The following is a 23,470-nucleotide window of genomic DNA, read 5'->3' as shown; positions in this document are numbered from 1 at the left end:
GAGGCTAAAACATATGAAGAATGGTTGCGGGAACTGGGAATGTCTAGTTTAATGAAAAGAAGGGCAGGACAAGAAGCAACGGATGGAAACTAATCAAGGAGAGAAGCAACTTAGAACTAAGGAGAAATTTCCTGACAGTTAGAACAATTAATCAATGGAACAGCTTGTCTCCAGAAGCTGTGAATGCTCCAACACTGGGAGTTTTAAAGAAGAGATTGGACAGTCATTTGTCTGAAATGGTGTAGGGTTTCCTGCCTGAACAGGGGGCTGGACTAGAAGACCTCCAAGGTCCCTTCCAACTCTGTTATACTGTATGGTTGTCCAGTTTTTTTTTTCCAAACCTCCAGTGATGGAGCACCCACAACCTCTGAAGGCAAGCAGTTCCACTGATCAATTGTTTTGTCGGGAAATTTCTCCTTAGTTCTAGGTTGCTTCTCTCCTTGATTAGTTTCTATCCATTGCTTCCTCTCCAGAACATTTGGGAAAAAGCTGAAGCTACTAAGGTTGAACTATTCTTTTTAATAATGGGGATTTAAAAATGGAGATGTAGGACAGAGGAAAGTACTGGTACTCTAATCCTTTGTGCTGCTAACGACTTTTTTTAAGTTTTAACTTTTCAAGTCCAACCAAACCGGTTGGATGAATTTGGGCGAAGGCTGGAGGGAAGCGCCGCTGGTGGCGAAGATCCGGAGGGCCTTGTTCCAGTGGGACTGCATCATGGCTTGGAATTGGCTAACTATCTCAGCCCGCTGAGCCTCCAGGTGCCGGTACCTGGCCTTGCACTCCCGCAGGTCTTCCATCTGCTTGGAAAGCCTATGCTCGTAGTCCTCAATGGGGTGCTTCTGCTGAGCCTCCTTCTAGGTCAGATGCAATTTGAACTTAGCCAGCTGTTTTGCCAACTCTTTCCTGTGGTGGCTGCTTAGCTCCAACAACTGCTTCCTGTTGGGACTCTAAAGAGCCCGGGTGGCAGGCGAGGAGTGGCTGGGCGGAGTGGGGCAAGTAAAGGCCGGTGAGGCACCCCTTGACGTGAGTGACATCGAGTTGGCCGTGCCCACCTAGCCATGCTCAATCAGCCGGTCTTTAGGCAGATCATATTAGTGGTCCACGGGATTTAAAATTATGAACTTAGTGGTCCCTGAGGTCCGAAAGGTTGGGGGACCCCTGTTCTAGCAAGCGAGGCAGTTTGGTCCAGTGGTTAAGAGCAGACACCAAGTTGAAACCAGGAGACTGGGTGTTCTAGTCCTGCCTTAGTGGTAAAAGCCAGCCGGTTGGCTTTGGGTCAGTTACTGATTCTCAGCCCAGCCAAACTGATAGGGTTGTTTGTTTGTTAATAATTTATTTATAAAATATATAGGCCACCCACCTTGCTTTAAGGTAATTGGATAACATTGTTGTTATAAACCTAATATAAATCAGGGGTCTCCAACTTTGGCAACTGTTAAGGCTTGTTGTTGTGTCTTGCCCGCCCTCAGAGCAGCCGGGGCCTTCTTACCTGCTCCCCAACACTGAGGAATGTATGCCTTCCGGCCCAAGTCCTGGCTCCATGCCCACACAAACTGCAGAAGAAGGAGCATCTCCCTGCCCCAGCCCTGACTCCATGCCCAGGCAAATGGAGCAGCTAGACCCCTCCCCCTCCTCCACAGCAGGTGAGCCTGAGGAGGGTTTACTCCCAACAACTGCTGATTGGAGTAATCCTCGCATCAGAAGATTGGAGAGGCGGAGGCAACAGAAGGAAGGGAGGGGCAGGCCTTAATGAGTGCTGAGTCATGGAGCCACACCCCATGGCCTATATAAAGGATCTACTTTCTGGCAGTCTCTGAGTCAGGCAAAAGTCGAACTTATCTTGCTGAAGTCACTTACTGGTCTCCTGCCTGCTCTGAGGACTTTGCTAGGACTTTGGGCAGAGCTGCAGAGGCAAGCCTGATTCGGATTTCCCTGACCCAGCCGTCAGCGGAGGAGTGGGACACGACACTTGTGGACTTCAACTCCCAGAGTTCTGGAGTTCTCCCACAAGCCTTAAAGTTGCCAAGGTTAGAGACCCCTGATATAGATAGTACTTGACTTACAACCATTTATTTAGTTCAAAGGCACTGAAAAAAGTAACTAAATGGCTGTTTTCCATACCTGCGATCGTTGCAGCATCCCCAGGGTCATGCGATCAAAATTCAGGCGCTTGGCAACCGACTCGCATTTATGATGGTTGCATTTTCCTGAGATCACGCGAGCCCCTTCTGTGACTTTCTGACAAGCCAAGTCAACGGGGGAAGCCACATTCACTTAACAGCCATGTTACTAACTTAGCAACTGCGGAGCTTCACTCAGTGACAATGGGCAAGGAAGATTGTTAATATGGGGCAAAACTCACTTAGCATCTGTCTTGCTTAACAACAGAGATTTTTTTGGGGGGGGCCCTCCGTTATGATCATAAGTCAAGGACCACCTGTAGGAGGAGGAAATGGGCATTAGGTATGTTCACCACCCTAAATTATTTATAAAGTAATGTTGCAAAAGAAGGGACGTGGTGGCTTAGTGGCTAAGACGCTGAGCTTGTTGATCGAAAGGTCGACAGTTCAGTGGTTCGAATCCCTAGTGCCACGGAACGGGGTGAGCTCCCGTTACTTGTCCCAGCTTCTGCCAGCCTAGCAGTTCGAAAGCACATTAAAAATGCAAGTAGAAAAAAATAGGGACCACCTTTGGTGGGAAGGTAACAGCGTTCCGTGCGACTTTGGCATTGAGTCATGCCGGCCACATGACCATGGAGACATCTTCAGACAGCGCTGGCTCTTCGGTTTTGAAATGGAGATGAGCACCGCCCCCTAGAGTTGGGAATGACCGGCACGTATGTGCGAGGGGAACCTTTACCTTTAATGTTGCAAAAGGCACCAAGTTAGAAACCAGGAGACCATGAATTATAGTTCAGTCTTAAGAAGGAAACCAGCTGGGGCTCTTTTGCTCAGCTCTGGGAAGAAGCAGGCAATGGCAAACTATTTCCGAAAAAATGTTGGCAAGAAAATTGCAGGGATTTGTTCTGGCAGTTGCTAGATTTAAAGACTGAGTTGAAGGCAGGTGCTCACAAGCCATAAAAACAACTTAACGTGGTGGTTTAAGGCTCTGGATTAAAGACAGGAAAACTTCTTGTCCTGCCTTAAGGCATGAAAGCCGGCTGGGTGACTTTGGGCCAGTCCTTTCCTCTCAGCCCCAGAAAGATAACAAGGAAAAACCAGGGGTGAAATCCAGCAGGTTCAGACAGGTTCTGGAGAACCGGTAGCAGAAATTTTGAGCTGTTCAGAGAACCGGCAAATGCCACCTCTGTCTGGCCCCAGAGTGGGGTGGGAATGGGGATTTTGCAGTATCCTTCCCCCAGGAGTGGGGAGGGAATGGGGATTTTGCAGTATCCTTCCCCCAGGAGTGGAGAGGGAATGGAGATTTTGCAATATCTTTCCCCCAGGAGTGGGGATTTTGCAGTATCCTTCCCCCAGGAGTGGGGAGGGAATGGGGATTTTGCAGTATCCTTCCTCCAGGTGTGGAGAGGGAATGGGGATTTTGCAGTATCCTTCCCCCAGGAGTGGGGAGGGAATGGGAATTTTGCAGTATCCTTCCCCTGGGGTGGGGTAGGAATGGAGATTTTGTAATATCCTTCCCTTGCCATGCCCACCAAGCCACTTCCACCAAGCCATGCCCATAGAACCGGTAGTAAAAAAATTGGATTTCACCACTGCCAAGAAATCTGTAAGCACTCAACCAGGTGCTTATAGGACTCAAGAGTGATTCAAAAGGACTAAAAATAAATAAAATAAATAAAAGCTGTTTAACAACAGCAGAAGGTCTCTGAGGTAGGGGATACTTCCTTTGGTGGAGATATTTAAAGCAGAGGTGGGGAAATGGGGAAATGACAGTAATGGATTTCCTGCAGTGGCAAGTTTGAAGTTGGACTAGATTGGTTTCTATGGAGATTCTCAGTCATCCAGGTCATGGTTGCCCCAAAGGTGCTTTTTTTTCAAGAAGCAACTGGACTTTCTGCTTTTTCTTTGAAGGACGTTTCGCTTTTCATCCGAGAAGCTTCTTCAGCTCTGACTGGACGGTGGGGAATGGAAGGATTTATACACCTTGCAGACAGCAAGATAAAAGAGCCATCTATGTCAAAATTGAACAGAACAGAACAAAGGCAGAGGGATATGACATCATCTATCTCCAATCTACAACACAGTCCTTTCAACAGTTCCAAGAAGGCTCCACACCCATTTGCACCACTCAGGTGACCCTGAGGACACAGATTAACCTCCAAGTGCTTCAATGACCCTCTAAAAGGATGCAAATGACCAGCTGTCTGCAAGGAATATAAATCCTTCCATTAGCACCATCCAGTCAGAGCTGAAGAAGCTTCTTGGAGGAGAAAGGAAATGTCTTCAAAGGTGGTATTCAGACACTGAGAGCAATCAACCCATGGAACAGAAATTGCCTGTGGAAGTTGTGGGAGCTTCGTCACTGGAGGCTTTCAAGAAGAGACTGGATTGCCGTCTGTCGGAAATGATGTAGGGTCTCCTGCTTGGGTGAAGGGTTGGACTAGATGACCTACAAGGTCCCTTCCAACTCAGTCAATCTGTATCTGTAATCTGTATGAGATGCCCACATGCTCATTTTACACCAAAAATATTAGCTGAATTTAATTTCATTCCTCTCTACGTGAACTTTGATTCCTTGATCGGGATGCCTTGTGCACAGTCACTCACGCGCTCGTTACCTCTCGCTTGGATTATTGTAATGCTCTCTATATGGGGCTCCCCTTGAAGTGCACTCGGAGGCTTCAGTTAGTCCAGAATGCAGCTGCGCGGGTGATAGAGGGAGCTTCGCGTAGCTCCCACGTAACACTGCTCCTGCGCAGACTGCACTGGCTACCTGTGGCCTTCCGAGTGCACTTTAAGGTGTTGGTTACGACCTTTAAAGCGCTCCATGGCTTAGGGCCTGGGTACTTACGGGACCGCCTGCTGTTACCATATGCCTCCCACCGACCCGTACGCTCTCACAGAGAGGGACTTCTCAGGGTGCCGTCCGCCAAACAATGTCGGCTGGCGGCCCCCAGAGGAAGGGCCTTCTCTGTGGGGGCTCCCACACTTTGGAACGAGCTTCCCCCAGGCTTACGTCAAATACCTGACCTTCGGACTTTCCGCCGCGAACTGAAGACATACCTTTTTATTCGCGCGGGGCTGGCCTAAATTTTAAATTTTAAATTTTAAACTACATAAATTTTATCGATTTTAAATTTTCTACTAATTTTAAATGGGGTTTTGGTTTTATAAATTTTAAGGTTCTAGGCTAATTATAATAAGTTTTTTAACTCGTATTTTAAATTGTATATTGTGGTGTTTGTATTTTATTGTAGCCTGTACACTGCCCTGAGTCCTTCGGGAGAAGGGCGGTATAAAAATCAAATAAAATAAATAAATAAAATAAACCTCTTGGGGGGAGGGGGGGAACTACAGTTCCCATCCTCCACACTATCTGGAAGCCACCAGGTTAAGACTGTTGTAAAAGATGAGCACACTAGTTTGAAATACCGGTAGCATGACAATATTTTATTGTTTTTGTAACTTCAGGGTTGTGTTGTTGTTGTTTTGTTTTTGTTTAATCATATCGATGGTTTCACAGTTAGGCAGCATATGATTAATCAATAATACTTTTTTTTCCTCTAATAAACCAAATCATTTCTTCTTCATTCTACGGATTCCAACCCACATGCAAAGCGCTTCCGTTTCTTTTCCTCCTCCTTTTAAACCGCGCACCAGAGACGCAGAATCGAAACCATCATTTCCTTCTTCAACGGACTACATTTCCCAAACGGCCAAACTTCCGGAACCGAACACGCTCAAGCGGTCCACTTCCTTTAAAGAAAAACACACACACAAAAGCCCCCAAGAAAGAACAGTACAGTAACTACATCCCCCATCATACCCTTTGTTCTCTAAAACGGAAGTCAGACCGCATGCACTACTCTTCACGCTCCTAACAAAGCGGACAGTCCTCCAGACGCTCTTGTGCGTGGGCTTCCCTCCTTTCCCCGCCTCCTCCTTATCCTCCCGCCCACCTTCAACTACCGGAAACCCCGTAGCAGCCAATGATATTCTTTGGCGGCTGTTGGGCGGGGAGGGAAGGAGTGGGAGGGGGGGGAAGAAAGAAAGACCCTATCGCGCAGGCGTATTACCCGGCTTCTTCTTTGCTGCGGCGGTTGGTGGTGGCGGCGGCAGGAGACTTGGGCGGGGAGGGGGAGGGGAGGAGGAAGGTAAGGCGGTGCGCGCGCGTGCGCTTGCGCAGGCGCGCGACGGCGGCGGCGGCTCGCTGGCTGGCTGACTGTCGCCGGGCCCCTCTAGTGTGAGGTAAAGCTGAAGAAGGCGGCAGCGAGGACGGCGGCGCCTGTGGAAGGCGGTGAACCCCCAAGGGGGAAGAAGCGGAGGGGAGGAAAGCGGCGTTAGGAGGAGCCGCCACTACCGCCTCTCGTCGCGGCGCCGCCGGAGAAAGAGAAAGAAGAAGAGGAGCAACAGCGGAGGGGCAGCTGACCGGGCCTACCCCCCTCCCCCGCAGGCCATTCTGCCCCCGTCGCCGCCATGAATAGCGTCGGGGGCGCCGACGAGATCGGGTGAGGCCCTGAAGGAGAGAGGGGGGCACGTGAGGGAAAGCGACAGGCGACCGTGGGGGAGGGTCACGTGGGCAGCGAAGGTTTTCCCCCCCTCCCCCATCTGTCTCACGTGGAGAGACCCCCCCCCCCGAAAGAGAGTCCCCGTCGAAGGGGCGAGCGGTGGGTGGGGAGAAAGGGACCCCCTTTCTTCAGGGCATGGAGCATCCGAGGGGGTGGGAGGGAAGCCGGCCCCTGCTCGGTGTCTGACTTGAGCCGAAGAAAGCCGGGAAAGCGGAGGGACGACGAGGCTGATCTCCCCCACCCCACCCCCGGGAAGCCAAGCGCCCCTTTATTCCAGCTCTGGCCCCGGTGAAAGCCGCCCTGCTCTCGGTTTTAAAGCGCCTCCGCACCGCTGAACCACCGGTGAAATCGGTGAGGCCTCGCTGGGAATCGTGCGAGCCTTCCTTGTTTGGTTTGGGAAGCCGGGTATATAAAACGACCTCCTCCTAACCTCTCTCCAGAGAGAGAGAGTTGAGATGGGGATCGCCAAGTGCACTTTTTCTCTTTCCCCGGTTAATCCTGATCTCTTCGGCCTCTCCCTGTCTACCAGCGGAACAGCGTGCTGTGGAGAGAGAAAGGAAGTTGAGAAAGCGTGTGTTGCTTCTATTTTTTTAAGAAGTCCTCTTTTTACAAGTAGTCCTCGACCTACGACCGCGCCGGAGCCCAAAATTTCTGTGGCTAAGCAAAACCATTGTTAGGTGAATTTTTTTGGCCCCCTTTTTTACAACCTACCTTGTCAAGGTTGTTAAATGAATCTGGCATCCCCATTGACTTTTGCTTGTGAGAAGATCGCGAAAAGGGGGGGGGTGTCACATGACCCATCTGGGGCACTGCAACTTCATAAATATGAGTCAATTGCCAAGCCTTCTCATTTTGTTCAGATGACGGTGTGGATGCTGCAGTGGTCGTAAGTGTGAAAAACAGTCATAAGTTGTTTTTCCAGTGTGGTGGTAACTTTGGTCACTAAATGAATTGTTGTAAGTTGAGGACTACCCGTAGTTTCCTTTCTGATAATTGGGGCCCAAAGGGCTTGAGAGCAAGATGGAAGGGGTTTGTGTGGAGAGCTAGCATGTAAGGATCTGCTGCTTTCTTTCACTTTTTCAAGATAAGCAGGTGTGAAAAAGGAGGGTATAATAAAATACCGGTGAATAAATAAATAAAATTCGGTGAAATTATGCATGTTGTATAAAGTGAGAGTGAGTAGAAATGATTTTCCCAAAAGGCAACTGGACTTTCTTGAAACTTCTAAGAAGGTCCAAAATCCCTTTTGGAAAAAGACCTTTGGGATAGCCATAACCTGGTTGATTGAGAATCTCCATAGACATTGAGAAATGATCTTGTTCATAATAGAGCTATTGTTGTGTAAGATCAGGGGGGTTGGAGATTCAGGACATTTAAAAGGAAGTGTGTGGGATTCATGAAAGATTAAGACATATCTATTAGGGATGCCTATACAACAAAGCAATTCGTGATAGTGAGATAAAACTGGCAATATGAGGAAGCCTTATGGAGTGTTTGGCAGCAAGAATAGTGGGGGTGTCATGAAGCAACATCCTGGACTAAATGTGGCAGATTTTGAAAAACAGAGCTGTTTTTGAGGGAAATCATTATCTTCAGGGCAGAAGGTAGTGATTCTGCCCTGAAGATAGCGATAAGGGCACTTAATATTGGGTTACTGAAAGAAATAATGGAGCTGATGGTTGCATTTTAGTTCAAGCACCCAGTAGTTAGGAAGAGTTTTGTGGTACTACAAAAATACATTTTTTTTCCAAATTTGGCGTGAAGAGACAAAGGAGGCCAGAGTAGCTGTGGTATCAGGCTCCTTCAGTTGTGCGGTGACATGAGATCATATGCTTTGACTTGTTTGAGCCTGATTCTAGGATCCATCTCTTCTACCACATATTTGAGAAGTTAAATTAAACCACCCAAGGTTTTTATGTATTTTTATGTCTTTGTGTAGTACTGAAAGGTTGTTTGAAACATTTTTCAGTGCTCTCTATACTACTGTGTAATCAAAATATAGACTAATTACCTGTTTAGTTATATAGTCTTAATCTGTGACCATGTACATAATGGAGTTTTCTGTTACAAATGTTGAAACCCAGTCTGCTTCTGGGTACTGGGTTTCTAACTTGGCTACTCAGTGTTAAGACTAGAAAGGTCCCAAGGTCATAAGGTGATGTCTTACAGGAAAGAATCTGCAACTGTTCTTTTGTCTTCCTTGCATTCTATAGAAATGCAGAATTCATGTAATTCTCTGTTTTCTTTGCATTTTTAAGGGAGATATTGGCCAAATTAGCAATGACTTTCACCTCTTTTTTTTTTTTACATAAATGATTCTTCATAACATTGGGACGTTTGCTGCTGTTACTATATTATGTATCCTGTTGTTGATGGAGGATGATAACCTGTATAGAACAGAACATTGGTGACTCAGTACTTCTAATGAAGTCTGAGTGTATTCCTCTTGACTTCCAAAAGCATGAGTGGCTTTGGATATCTGTATAAGAAGCTTGGAAATTAATATAAAGCTTTTCTTTTGGTGGCTCTTTTGATTCTTCTGCCAGCCCTTCTGGGCGTTATTTGTTCTTGGACAGATATCCACGTAATAGTTTCTACCCAGAGAAGGTCTGAATTCGCAAAAGGTGAGGAGCTATGAATTCTGTTTAATAAAATCTTTCAACAGATTTTATATTTTTATTTTATAATCCCAGTATAGTTCATCAGTTGTGTCATTTTGTATGTTTTCCTTAATCACCCTTTTCCAAATATTGTGCAGTATGTCGGCAGTGTATATAGGAACGGAACTATAGGAACACTTTAAATTGTCACTTATTTTTTCTGCTGATATTACAATATATTAAGTATAGATAACTCAGAATTGGAACCTTGGCATACTGTACTAAGATGAAAATTGTTAGTTTAAGCTGAAGATATGCCATGCCTTGATCGTAACAGCTACATTATCAAAATATATTTAATTTTGAGCATTCAAACAATATAAATATTGTATCAAACTAAATAAGCACTTACAAATTAAGCCACATTATATCCCAGGGCAGGAAATATGGATGCTGCAAGTAGTTATGAGGCTTTGTACTTGGAAACATACTACTTTTTTTTAAAAAGGACTAGAACTCCTTTATAAGAGCATATATAAAATACCTTAAAGCAGCCACACTTTTCCCCAGTTTATCACAGTTGCTTTGGAAAGCTGTTTTCTGCTGCTTTCACATGTGTTGTGTGCATGTATAGTCACTTTGCTTCTATGTGAAGGAAAGTCGTTTCAAATGAAAATAGAAAACAGCTTCCAGAGCAAACACCCAAGCTTGGAAGAAGAAATGGCCCAGTGTTGAAAAAAGGTGCTTTGGCAGTAGTCCTATCTGATCTAAAGCTCCTTTATTAAATCAACCAGTCAAAACCCATTTTCTCCTTGTAGCTTAGCTTTTGGCTCTCAATTGATGATACCAAATGACATTTCTCATTTTGACTTTTACTGTTTGCCTCTCTAAAGTGCTTAGATTTACGTTTTAAAGTTCAAGTGCATTGATACAGATACATTCCTTTTGGAAAATAGTTTTGCCTTTCCATTTTAAAAATTGAGCCTCACACTACAAGAATAAGTTGTGTTTTTGAAAGTGTCTCATTTGAAGTGTATTTAAATTTTGTATATAGGAGAAAGGAGATTATAGGGAAATGACCTAGATTTAGTGTTGCTAATGATTCAAAGGATTTCCTCTGTGTGGTTGAGTCAGAAAAAGTTGGATTTTATAAGAAGGCTACAATGCTTTGCTAGGTTTACTACATTGCCCAAGCCCAAAATGAAATTTTGATTTGGTCTTAGTGTTTGGTGAATCTAGTCATTGCAATTTGTAAACCCAACCATGGCTTAAAGTAATCAATAAACCAAGTCAATGTATGTATGTTCAAGTAATAACTCAGAGAAATGAAAGAGCTGGATCTACTCTAGATTTTATTCCCAATAGCATCTCAGAGATATTTTTCTTAGCCATATAGGACATGCTGGATCATGATGCCAATATAATACTATACAGTCTCAGCAGTGGTGGGATTCAAGTAATTTAACAACCGGTTCTCTGTCCTAATGATTTCTTCCAACAACCAGTTTGCCAAACTGCTCAGAATGTTAACAACCAGTTCTCCCGAAGTGGTGTGAACTGGCTGAATCCCACCACTGAGTCTCAGACTTGTACAAGAATACAAGTACAAGACTGTCATTTCAGTTCAAGGAGCTATATTTGCAGATGTTTTTTAAGATATTTTATACATTATGATAAATATGCAAGTGCTTTAAAATAGCATTTCTAGCAACCATGCTGTCAATTGTGACATCATTCTGAATGTTAAGTAAGATTTTTGAATGCCTATTTTGGGGTTGTGATATCAATAGTATTAGAGTGAGCATATTTTAAGGTTTGTGTATATTTGCGTAATCGTTTTATATGAGCTGGTAGTTTTTTATTACAGTAATAAAATACCAGTAGCATATAAATTTAATAAATATATAACAGATTATTTTGTTAAATATTTATCTTAGTATGTAGCATTTATGTTACATTTCTATGTATATAAAACACATAAAATGCTTCCAAGTATACAACATCTTAAAAATAATACATTATATAATAATAGTAATAATAATGTAATCCAGTCTAAATTCTGACTGAATATGTGACCAACCATAATAATAATAAAGGAAACACTTTTTAAAACAGTTTAAGTAAAGAGAATCATGATTAAAGCTTTACAGTAGATAGTTACTGTTGAAGGTGTTGAGCCTGATGCTGGAAAATTTTGAATCTACTGCTGGAGGGGCAGATTAACTATTGTGTTTCCCTGAAAATAAGCCCTAGTGAATGGGGGTGAGTGTGCTCAGTACAGGAGGTGGGGAGCACATATGGGCCAATGGTGTCCAGGAGCAGCCGCAACCCATGCATCGCAGGTGAGTTGATTACCTATTCAAGCAGCAGACGGAGGCAGAGGCATGGGTTGTGCGGGGGAAGGCAGGCAATCTGAATGCGCTGCGTGGGCTGTGGAAAAGCCAAAAGTTGGTAGGCTGGAGCAGCCAGCTGTGGGAAGCTCTTCTTCGCATGGCAACACTGGCAGCAGACAGAGGTGCGGGGGGAAGGCAGGTGATCCAGATGTGCTGCATGGGCCACAGGAAAGCCAAGAATCAGTGGGCCAGAGTGACAATCCAGCTGTGGGAGGCTCATCTTTGCAGTTCTCAGTTTGCCTGCAGCCCACACAGCACGTAGAGATTGTGTGGCTTCCACCCTGTGCCTCTGCCTCCATTTGCTGCTTGGACAGGTAATCAACTCAACTCTGCACAGCCCCCAGAGTTGGCTGACCAAGGGATTGGTGGGCTGCAGCTGCTGCCGGATACCATCAGTCCCTCTGTACTTGCTGCCTGTTGTGCATGCGCTGGCGGGCAGGGCACCCAGCTGGCTGATCACTCTGAAATCGTGTTTCCCCAAAACAAAAAGCCCTAGTGCTTATTTTGCAGCCCCCCCCAAATATAAGACTGATTCTTATAATCAGGGAAACAGGTAGTAGTGTCAGTTTCTTGAAGTAGGCATCAAAGGAGGTTTGGGCATAGCTTTTTTTAAAAAAAATATTTTTTATCTCATCATAAATGGCCTTGTAGCAATTCAAGCCCTCCGTAATTGTGTGTTTAACTTTGTAAACCTCTCTGTATTAAGATCTTGCTCCTTTAATTTTGTCATCCCTGCTTCAGGGATGACCTTTCGACGCAAGCTGAAAACGTTTTTATTCCTTCGTGCAGGACTGGCCTAATGGTTTTTTAAATGGGGGTTTTTATTGGATTTTAGAGTTTTTAGCCAATTCGAATATTTGTTTTTAAATTTGTTCTTAATTTTTGTATCTTGTTGTTTTTATCTTGGCTGTAAACCGCCCTGAGTCCTTAGGGAGAAGGGCGGTATAAAAATCAAATAAACCTAAACCTTCAGTGAGACAAAAGTCTTCAGCTAAGCCTTTTGTCAAAACCTTTTTCTGGTTTTGATTTGTACACCCCAGTCTTCTTCCACAAATACTATCAATTGTTGCTTTATTTCCATACGATCTTTATTGGTCAGTTCTTCAACAGGGGAGTCAAATAACCGTATAACATCTTTTGCACTGATATCTAACTATAGTTGATTACTAGTGTCAACCACAGGTTGCCTGGCTTCTGCAACATTGTTAGCTTTAAACTCCTTAGAAGCATGAGCAAATTAAGGACTCCACACTCCTTTCATATTTGACTGCTTCATTTCATCCCACAAATCAGCAATATTTTTGATGGCATCATAGATGTTATAATTCCTCCAGAACTCCTTTAAGCTCATCACATCATGTTGGGTAGCCTTGACTGCTTGTGAGAAGGTTTGCCATAAATAGTAGTCTGACTCCCTATACCATTGGTTGAAGTAGCAATGTGGTGTTGGAGGATAAAAATAACTTCTTTACATTGGGGTGAAAGTTATCTAAAGTGCCTGGATGTCCATCACCAATGTTTTGTCAAGCACAAGGAAAATCTTAAAAGGAATTTGCTGGGCCAAGCAATAGCAGTCAACAAATGGTTCAAGAACCATTCTTGAAAAATGGCAGTTATAACCCAGGCCTTTGCATTTGCTTTCCAAGTAATAAGAAAAGATGCTTTAATTATACGGTAAAGTGCTCTCAGTTTTAGGCAGTTATAAACAAGCAAAGGCTTGAACTTGAAATTCCTTGATGCATCACCCCAAGCATTAGCAATAGCCTATCCTTCGATGCCATACACCCTGGCGCACTTTTTTACTCCTTTACAATGTAGGTCCTTTTAGGAGCCCACCCTACCCCCCAAAAATAAGCCACTCTCGTCTACATTAAATATTTGGTCTGGCAAATAACTTCCCTCCTCAATAATAATTTTAAACGTATTAGGAAAATCACATGCAGTAATTAACATCAGCACTTGCTGTTTCCCTGTGCACTTTAATGTTATGTAAATTTGCCCTCATTTTGAAATGATTGAACCTTCTCCCAAAATAGTCTTCATCAAAAATCACCTTTATTTGCTGCCCCTGCAACTTTTAAGTTATTGAAAGGGCTTTGAGCCTTTTCTTGCAATAAAGTAAGGCTATTAAGTATTCGATGCTGATTTTAATTCTCTAGCCACATTATCAATAACCTTTCCATTTCAGTGATTAAACCACTGCATTGCTTAGTAATAATTGTAGCTTTCACCAGGGCACAGGCTACATGATCCATTGTTCTTTATCTGTTAAAATTGTTCCGATTATTGACTGGCTGTAGCCTAATGCTCTTTGAACATTTGATGGCGTTTCATCTTTTTTGGGATGCTTCATTACTTCCATTTTATTTTCAATGGTGATCATTTTCTTTTACTTTGATGCATCACCAGCATTTGCATTGCAGTTTTGTTTTGGAGGCATGGTCAATAGAGAAAAAACTGGAATATGATGTGACTCAAAATGGCAGGCAGCATTCTTTTATCACGATGCTATGGATGTTTTTTTTTTAAAAATTAATATGATCACTCTGACAGTTCGAAGCTTATCTCTATGACTTTGAGTTTTCTTCAAACCAAAATTTAATCATTATTTTTTGGGGGTTGAGTTTCAACTTGTGTGGCAGCTATTTGGAATTACAGAAGAAAGAAAGAAAGAAAGAAAGAAAGAAAGAAAGAAAGAAAGAAAGAAAGAAAGAAAGAAAGAAAGAAAGAAAGAAAGAAAGAGGATCAAGTATAGGGATCACTATTTGAATACAGATAGTCCTCTTTTACAATCATTTGTTTAATGACCGAAGTTATGACAGCACTGAAAAAAGTGATTTATGGCCATCACAGCATCTCTGCCATCACAACAATAATTGGATACTTGGAATGGATATGTATTTCCAAAGGTTTCAGTGTGCCAGAAACACATGGATCGCCATGATTATTATTATTATTATTATTATGAATTATTATTCATAGGGAGTCCTGTTATACAAAGCTAATGGGGAAAGCTGGATTCACTTAATGATTGCTGTGAAAAAGATCATAAAAATCAAGCACAAGTCACAACAACCACATCGTTTAGCAATGAATGTTTGGGTCCCAGTTGTGGTTGTAAATCAAAGATTATCTGTAATTTCAAAAGAATTAACCTGTCTGTATTTTAAACAAGACTGAAGGCCTATAAGTCCTTGTGTTAAAATTCAGCTAACATTCAATCACATGTTCAATCACTGGAATTCAGTTCTCATTATTCATCTCGCTTTCTTGAATTTCTCACGTTACATGTGAAGCGTCTATCCCACTGCATAAAGAGAGCTTTGCCCTTTCTGCACTGGAAAGCCTTTAAAACATTTATTTAAAGCTATTATTTAAAGCTATTTAAATTCACTTAATGTGAATCCCTTGCACGAGAAGCAGCAAATATAAAAAAATATCACATGAGATTTACTTTGGAACATGCAGATAGGTTACTTTAGAAATTATAGACTAGGATTGTAAAGTTTGTTTCAGATGAAAAATATGGAGGAAACCAACCAAGGGAAACCCAGTTCAGGAGAACCCACTAGAACTCAGTTCACATGGAATAATTCATCTCACTGTCCTGAAGGTAGCGAAATGTTCTGGCTACATACCCATAATCCAACTCAAAATGGTAGACATTCTTCTTCAAGTCAGCAAATGCTGAAATTGCAGTGTTTTGATGAACCATTCAAACATTCAAAAAGTTTGGCATGGCGTCAGTGGTTCGTTGGCTCAAGGAGGACACCATCTGCCATTTTGAGTCAGATCAAGTTGCTGGTTAGTTGTCCTCCATTTTAAGTACGTCTATAATGGACAGCTTGTCAGTTATCATCCATGAACTACCTGTATTTTTAAATTATTTATTCAAACTTATTAAAGCTTAATGATATTGTTACGGAGTTTGTAATTGATCACATCTGCTTAGCTTCCTTCTTTTGTGATTTCAGTTTGGTAAGGTTTAAGCTAGTTTTGTTAAAGAAAATATTACTTAAAACAAATATACGGGCTTTTTTAGTACAAATAAATGAGCAGGAACTATAAAGATACATTGGGCAGCCAATGTCAGAGAGATCTCATTTACTCAGTATACTAGAATTCATCCATCACAAGTCAAATACCAAAACTCTCTTAGCTTGTGGTAATCTATTGAGCCATGTATAAATAGTAGCACTGTATTTATATACAGCTGCTCTGCTTGACCTCAGAAAACCTTGCCATTTTTTGTTTGAATATTCATCAAGGTGTCCATAAATAATTTCCAGTAGAGCTGGGAGACTGCAATGGCCACTGAGAAAGGAAAAATCTGCATTCCACCTGCTATTTCATGTGTCAGAAATGGTTGCACGTAAGCAGTCAAATACACAATAGCTAGTGTACCAGTGTGAATGTGACGTTTCAGTACATCTACGTCATTCATTTTATGCGGCTTTTAGTCCAAGATAATATAAAAATTAGTTTGTAGTAAACATGCAAGGTGGCTTAAGACTGCATACTGTATTTCTGGTGCCTGTTTGCAGAGATATATTTGAGTTTTAGAGAAATGTGCATTTCCTTTCTGTAATCAAGGTGTTTTTTTTAGTCTCTTTAAAGCAGGAAGGATAAACAAGTTATCAAAAGTAAAACCAATAGAAAAGATGCTTGTGGAAAATCAGGAAACAAATTCCAGTTCCAGTTTTAGAATTTTTTTCACTTTGTGATTTCCACTCTCATCAGTTAGTTTGCCATTTGGATAACCTTGCGTAGTTTATAATTTCATAGCTCAATTTTATATAAAATGGAAACATTTAATTTCTGTCATTCTTGTTAGCAAGGATTAGTAGGCAACTCCTAAGCTTAGCCAGCATATCCAGTAGCCAGAAATGTGGGAAGTTGTAATCTAATAGTAGCAATTGTATAAGCATACTGCATCATACTGTATGTTCTGAACTTAGCCGTTTGAAATTGGTAAATAATTGTGACTGCCTAACTTGGCCCTCAGTTTGTTGCACAAATTGCTTGCTTTCTGTTTGGAGCTCTCTTTAATGGAGATTGTGTTCTCTTTAATGGAACATTAAAGTCTACTTGGAGTCATATTTGTGATGATTTATGTGTCAGTTTTGTGCTTTGGGAATGATAATACTAACTTCCTTTTCTCTACTTTATTGATGGAAGATTGCATGTGATGAAGAGATCCAAATCACTATGGCTATATTACCCTGTTTTCCCCAAAATAAGACATCCCCTGATAATAAGTCCAATCGGGCTTTTGAGCACATGGCAATAAGGCCAAGCGCTTATTTCAGGGTCCAAAAAAATATAAGACAGGGTCTTATTTTCAGGGAAACACAGTATTCATGTACTTGCACTGAAATCTGTGCTTTGAAATTTGAAAGAGTATAGAAAATGATTTTTTTTTAAATCACAAGTTTTTTTTTCTTTTCAAGAGTATTATCTTGCAGTTCTTGGATCTATTTTAGCTGGTGTATTTCTATCTTAATTTTATTTTGTATAACTCAAGGTGCCGTGAACAATGCTCCCATCTCTTATTTTCATTAGTTGCTGGACAGTATCAACTGTAATGATGTGTTGTGCTGTTTTCTGTCTTGATATCCGTGCTTTCATTAACATATCTGTCACTTTTATCACTTTATTCCAAATAGGCATAGGATTCATTTTACCTCAAGTCAGACGGTCCATTGAACTCAAATTTTCTGGTACTTCTGTTCAAATAGCTTTCATTCAAGAGAGCTCCATCTTATTTAAACTCGATATATACCATAAAAGCTGTCCCCATGCCCTTTTTTCCTTAGCAATATCCATTTATGACAATGTCATTCTTGCTTCTATTACTTCTGTTGTTATTAACGTTTGGGTCCTAGCTGTGTTACATGACAGGGTGAGCTCCAATTCTTGCCTCAACTCCTGCCAACCTAGCAGTTTGAAATGACACAAATGTGAGTAAATAAATAGGTACCTACCTATCACTTTGATGGGAAGGTAACTCTGCTCTGTGATGTCATGCTGGCCATATGACCACAGAAATGTTTTCAGATAGCACTGGCTCAATGCCTTGAAACAGAGATGAGCACCAACCTATATAATTGGCAACAACTAGCAGAGTAAAATCTAGAGGGACTCTTACCTTTTTTTAAAAATCTAGCTGCCTAATGGCAGCCATTGCCAGGATATGGTTCATTTATTATATAGATCCGGTACAGCAGGGTCAAAATGGATCAAGATAAAGGCATTAATAATAACAGTTGGTTTTCTTTTGTCTTGATGGCTTAAAAAAAATAGAAAACAACTGCTTTTTTTGCACTGGGTGGTACCTTTTGTTAAACATTTTTGTTGGTGTTGAAAAATAAAAGTAGAGTGTGGCCCTACCATGAATGACCTAGGCATTACTTAAAGCTGCAATATTATGACCTCATTGCCACTGTTGTGTGGCACAATGAAGAGAAAGCAAGCATTGTTCATTAATAGTTAACTTGTGAATCCTTGAGAGATGGAACAGTACCTCTTTTACAAGTTTCCTAAATGTCCTCTTCCCAGTTTGATTAATAATTATAGCAATGATTATCAATATATATAGAAGATTAAGTTCTTAGTGAGAACTGGACTTCTTTGCCCGTCTCTCAGAATTATAGGAGTTATGATTCTAGACAAACATACAGAGATATCTAGTACTAATAAAATACTCTTCTTTTTCAGTTGGGCAGCTTTACATTGCCCTATATGGCTTCCCATTTCATCTCATGAAAATTAAATTGATTTAGTTCTCTGTAACTCTTGATACAGCCATTTCCAACCACTACATTACTGCTTGCCAAAGCTTTATAAATGTTTGCTTAACAACAGGGATAGCCTGTTGTGTGATCCTCAGACATATTTGGCTGAATCTTCCATCAGCCTCCAACATTAGCTATGCATTGCTTACTGAGACTGCTGGGAATTGAATTTAACTGTTGGTATATGACATGTTGCTCATTCCTGGTACAGGTAGTCTTTAACTTATGACCACAATTGAGTCCAAAATTTCTGTTGCTAAGTGAGACATTTGTTAAGTGGGTTTTGCCCCATTTTACAACCTTTGTTGCTCAGTTGTTAAGTAAATCCGGTTTCTCTATTGACTTTGTTTGTCAGAATGTTGCAAAAGGTGATCACATGAACATGGGACATTGCAACCATCATAAATATGAGTCAGTTACCAAGCAACTGAATTTTGATCATGTGACCATGGTGATGCTGCAGCGATGATAAATGTGAAAAATGGACATAAATCACTTTTTTTCAGTGCTGTTGTAACTTTGAACGCTCAACTGTTACAAGTCAAGGACTACTGTATTAAAAATACAATTTTCAGATATTTTTACTATTTATTATATTTTAATGCCTTTATTAAAAAAAAAAATAGAAAAATAGGGACCACCTTTGGTGGGAAGGTAACAGCATTCTGTGCGCCTTTGGTGTTTAGTCATGCCGGCCACATGACCACGGAGACGTCTTTGGACAGCGCTGGCTCTTCGGCTTTGAAACTGAGATGAGCACCGCCCCCTTGAGTCAGGAATGACTAGCACATATGTGCGAGGGGAACCTTTACCTTTTTAATGCCTTTATTATTGTTACAAATAACTCAAAGGTGGCAAAAATATCCAACACACATGCCTCCTCCTTTTTTATCCATAACAAGTAGTGAGGTGAGGTAAACTTAAGAGAAAGAGTAATTGGCCCAAGGTCACCCAGTTGGTTTTCATGACCTAGAATTCACAGGCTCCTGATTTCTGGGCCAGCGCTTTAACCACTACACCAAACCGGATCTACAGTGTCTATACTACTAAGACTCTTGTTGTCATGACCTTTTAACTGGGCAAAGTGGTTAATCATAGGGCAACAATTTTTGAACAACAAGGTACTTCAAATTGACAGACTTCCAGAATGTGTCCATATTCCACAGTTTCTGATGATTCCTGACAGATTCCTACAAGGAACTACAATGGGGAAGCCAGCAGTAAATCAGAAATCACTCCGGTTCCTACTGCTTTTTACCCATTCTTGGTCTTTCCATTTCTCTGTTTAGGTTAAAGAAATTTCCCTGAAACAATTAGCCAGAGTTGTCTAGTTTCATGCTAAAATTGATTCTGATTCACAGATACAATCAAACTAAGTGGTAGGGCACAAAGACCCAAGATCAACGACAGAAACACTGTCTAACTTGAAATCACCAATTTCCTGGTTTCTTGTGTTCAGATTGAATCTGAACTTAATTTTAATGTGCTTTAACAAGCAAACAAATCCACAAATCCCATCAAGTGAGGGCTTGGCAGCTAACCTGCCCTCAACCCCTGGGAGAATAGTCAGGGTATTGAGTTAAATTCCTTTTGAATAATCTTCCCTGGAAAATCTAACACAATTAGGTATTCTAGTACTTAAATTTCTTTTTAGAAGCTACTGAAGGACACCTGACATCCCCACATGTGGGGTTATGATATCATTGTGTGTAAGGATTCTCTTGGCTTACATTGCTGGCTTTGAGGTCTATTCTGAATTTATCTTGTTTTGCTTTAGTGCTCATGAGACTTATTTTGCCAGATTATTGGGACTAGAACTGTCATTGTAGTATTTGAAAAGCATGAGGCTGTACTTGCTATAGTTTATACTTGCCTCGTTCAATTAAATCTTTTTAGCAGCCTGAAGCTCTGTCAAATGAACACTTTGACTGTGATATTCTTACTGCTGATTTTTCCCAAAGGTGCTTTTTCAAAAGGCAACTGTTTTTCCTTGAAGATGTTTCGCTTCTCATCCAAGAACTTCTTTAGTTCTGCCATGGAAAAGGCATATTTCCTAGGTACCATAAGATGGTACTTGTCATCAATGTCATCTTATGGAAAGCATTAGCAGCATGCCTACCCTGTCTGGTCTGGTAGACTGACAGATGTTCTTTGGTAGAGGCTACCTGCAAATAACTTGAACCTGTGCCATCTGGGGTTTAAAAGTAATAACCAGCACCTTGAATTGCACCCAGAAACTGGGAGCCAGTGCAGTTTGCGCAAAATGAGCTGGTTAAACGTAGAGGTGCCCATCACTGCATGCCATTCTAACTTTAGGATGGTCTTCAAGGGTAGCCCCAAATAGATCATATTGCAGTAATCCTATTATTAGTCTGCTGTGAATTCAACTTCTTGCTGAAACATTAGTAAAATACTGGTTTTCTCTTCATTTGTACACTTGAAAAAGATTTAGAATGCCATTCATTGCAAAAGGATTTGACTCTCCCATCAGTTCTATGACTCCCTGAAATCTGTGAGGAGAGGAGGATGATTTTCTGGAACAGATCTGGGGGAAGCTGCAAGGGAGAAAGATGAACTGAAAACTGACTGTTCGTTACGCTTGAATTCACTCTATACAAACCCACAGCTCTTGTATCTCAGGAAGCCCTGTTGGTTTTCAAACATGATTGTTATTCTTTAAATAAACTTTTTTTTTGGGGGGGGGGGTGTCAAAAAATACAAGTTTGGAAGATATTGGTCACATGTGGGTAGGGCAGGTAAAAAAGGATGCATTTGGAGTAAAAATCACATTATCAAATCTTGTTCACCTTTTACCAGTTGATCCAGTCCCCAAACACTCTTTCCTCTTTTTTTGGAGCTAAAACTATTGAAAACGGGTATGATACAAAAGGACATTTGGTTGTGCTCCACCCTTTAGAATAGAGATAGCAATCATAACACTAAGATGACCTCAACCCCCCACCTCCCCTTTTGTAAAATTGTGTTGCTTAATTTAAGTGGCAGTCCATGGAGAAACTCACTTACTGCTGTTCCGCAAAGAGAGTGAGGAACAAATGGGCAACTTTTATTTTCCTTTAAGAAGCTACTGAAGGACACCTGACATCCCCACATGTGGGGTTATGATATCATTGTGTGTAAGGATTCTCTTGGCTTACATTGCTGGCTTTGAGGTCTATTCTGAATTTATCTTGTTTTGCTTTAGTGCTCATGAGACTTATTTTGCCAGATTATTGGGACTAGAACTGTCATTGTAGTATTTGAAAAGCATGAGGCTGTACTTGCTATAGTTTATACTTGCCTCGTTCAATTAAATCTTTTTAGCAGCCTGAAGCTCTGTCAAATGAACACTTTGACTGTGATATTCTTACTGCTGATTTTTCCCAAAGGTGCTTTTTCAAAAGGCAACTGTTTTTCCTTGAAGATGTTTCGCTTCTCATCCAAGAACTTCTTTAGTTCTGCCATGGAAAAGGCATATTTCCTAGGTACCATAAGATGGTACTTGTCATCAATGTCATCTTATGGAAAGCATTAGCAGCATGCCTACCCTGTCTGGTCTGGTAGACTGACAGATGTTCTTTGGTAGAGGCTACCTGCAAATAACTTGAACCTGTGCCATCTGGGGTTTAAAAGTAATAACCAGCACCTTGAATTGCACCCAGAAACTGGGAGCCAGTGCAGTTTGCGCAAAATGAGCTGGTTAAACGTAGAGGTGCCCATCACTGCATGCCATTCTAACTTTAGGATGGTCTTCAAGGGTAGCCCCAAATAGATCATATTGCAGTAATCCTATTATTAGTCTGCTGTGAATTCAACTTCTTGCTGAAACATTAGTAAAATACTGGTTTTCTCTTCATTTGTACACTTGAAAAAGATTTAGAATGCCATTCATTGCAAAAGGATTTGACTCTCCCATCAGTTCTATGACTCCCTGAAATCTGTGAGGAGAGGAGGATGATTTTCTGGGACAGATCTGGGGGAAGCTGCAAGGGAGAAAGATGAACTGAAAACTGACTGTTCGTTACGCTTGAATTCACTCTATACAAACCCACAGCTCTTGTATCTCAGGAAGCCCTGTTGGTTTTCAAACATGATTGTTATTCTTTAAATAAACTTTTTTTTTGGGGGTGTGTGTCAAAAAATACAAGTTTGGAAGATATTGGTCACATGTGGGTAGGGCAGGTAAAAAAGGATGCATTTGGAGTAAAAATCACATTATCAAATCTTGTTCACCTTTTACCAGTTGATCCAGTCCCCAAACACTCTTTCCTCTTTTTTTGGAGCTAAAACTATTGAAAACGGGTATGATACAAAAGGACATTTGGTTGTGCTCCACCCTTTAGAATAGAGATAGCAATCATAACACTAAGATGACCTCAACCCCCCACCTCCCCTTTTGTAAAATTGTGTTGCTTAATTTAAGTGGCAGTCCATGGAGAAACTCACTTACTGCTGTTCCGCAAAGAGAGTGAGGAACAAATGGGCAACTTTTATTTTCCTTTAACATATTGCACTTGGGGAAAAAAAATCCATAATGAATTTCCCTCCCTGCTGGAAAGCTCAGGGCAGTTTGATGTCACTAGGCCTCTTCTTACAAAGAGAGAAAGAAATAGTACCTAAAGTAAGTCATTGTTATTTATATTCAGCCTCAAATGCTAACAATGTATTATCTGATAGGGTTGGGACTATTTCTTTCTCTCTCTTTGTAAAGTAAAATAGAAATTCTGAAGAAAGTCAATAAAAGAATCGCACACATTTTTGTCAGGAGAGTGTAAGTAATGTCAATAGGCCATATTTGAGTGGAGTAAAACTGCTCAGGACTTTTAAAAACTTTCTATGAAGGCTTTTTATCACTCCAGTCACACCAGCAAGTCCTTGCTCTTAGTTGGCATGCATGCATTTAAGTTTTTTAAATAGTTTTTATTGTAATGTATTGTTTTTACTTGGCTGTTCACCGCCCTGAGTCCTTCGGGAGAAGGGCGGTATAAAAATTAA

At 41.4% G+C, this 23,470-nt stretch overlaps 1 protein-coding gene across 2 annotated transcripts in view; it reads left to right on the top strand.

The window, feature by feature from the left end:
* Positions 1-6,235: 6,235 nt before the first annotated feature.
* DAZAP1 (DAZ associated protein 1) overlaps positions 6,236-23,470 on the top strand; it is a 67,264-nt gene continuing 50,029 nt past the window's right edge. Inside the window, exon 1 of one of the 2 annotated variants that reach the window (XM_058163504.1) lies at positions 6,236-6,631. In XM_058163504.1, coding sequence (XP_058019487.1) covers positions 6,600-6,631 — 32 coding nt within the window. In that variant the 5' untranslated portion in view covers positions 6,236-6,599. The remainder of the gene's footprint in view (positions 6,632-23,470) is intronic. The other variant, XM_058163503.1, reaches the window with a different exon arrangement.

This window comes from Ahaetulla prasina, chromosome 1 (assembly GCF_028640845.1).
Source record: "Ahaetulla prasina isolate Xishuangbanna chromosome 1, ASM2864084v1, whole genome shotgun sequence".
In the NCBI taxonomy this organism is placed as follows: Eukaryota; Metazoa; Chordata; class Lepidosauria; order Squamata; family Colubridae; genus Ahaetulla; species Ahaetulla prasina.
Note: the sequence above shows the minus strand (reverse complement) of the source record. Positions and strands in the feature narration are given on the sequence as shown.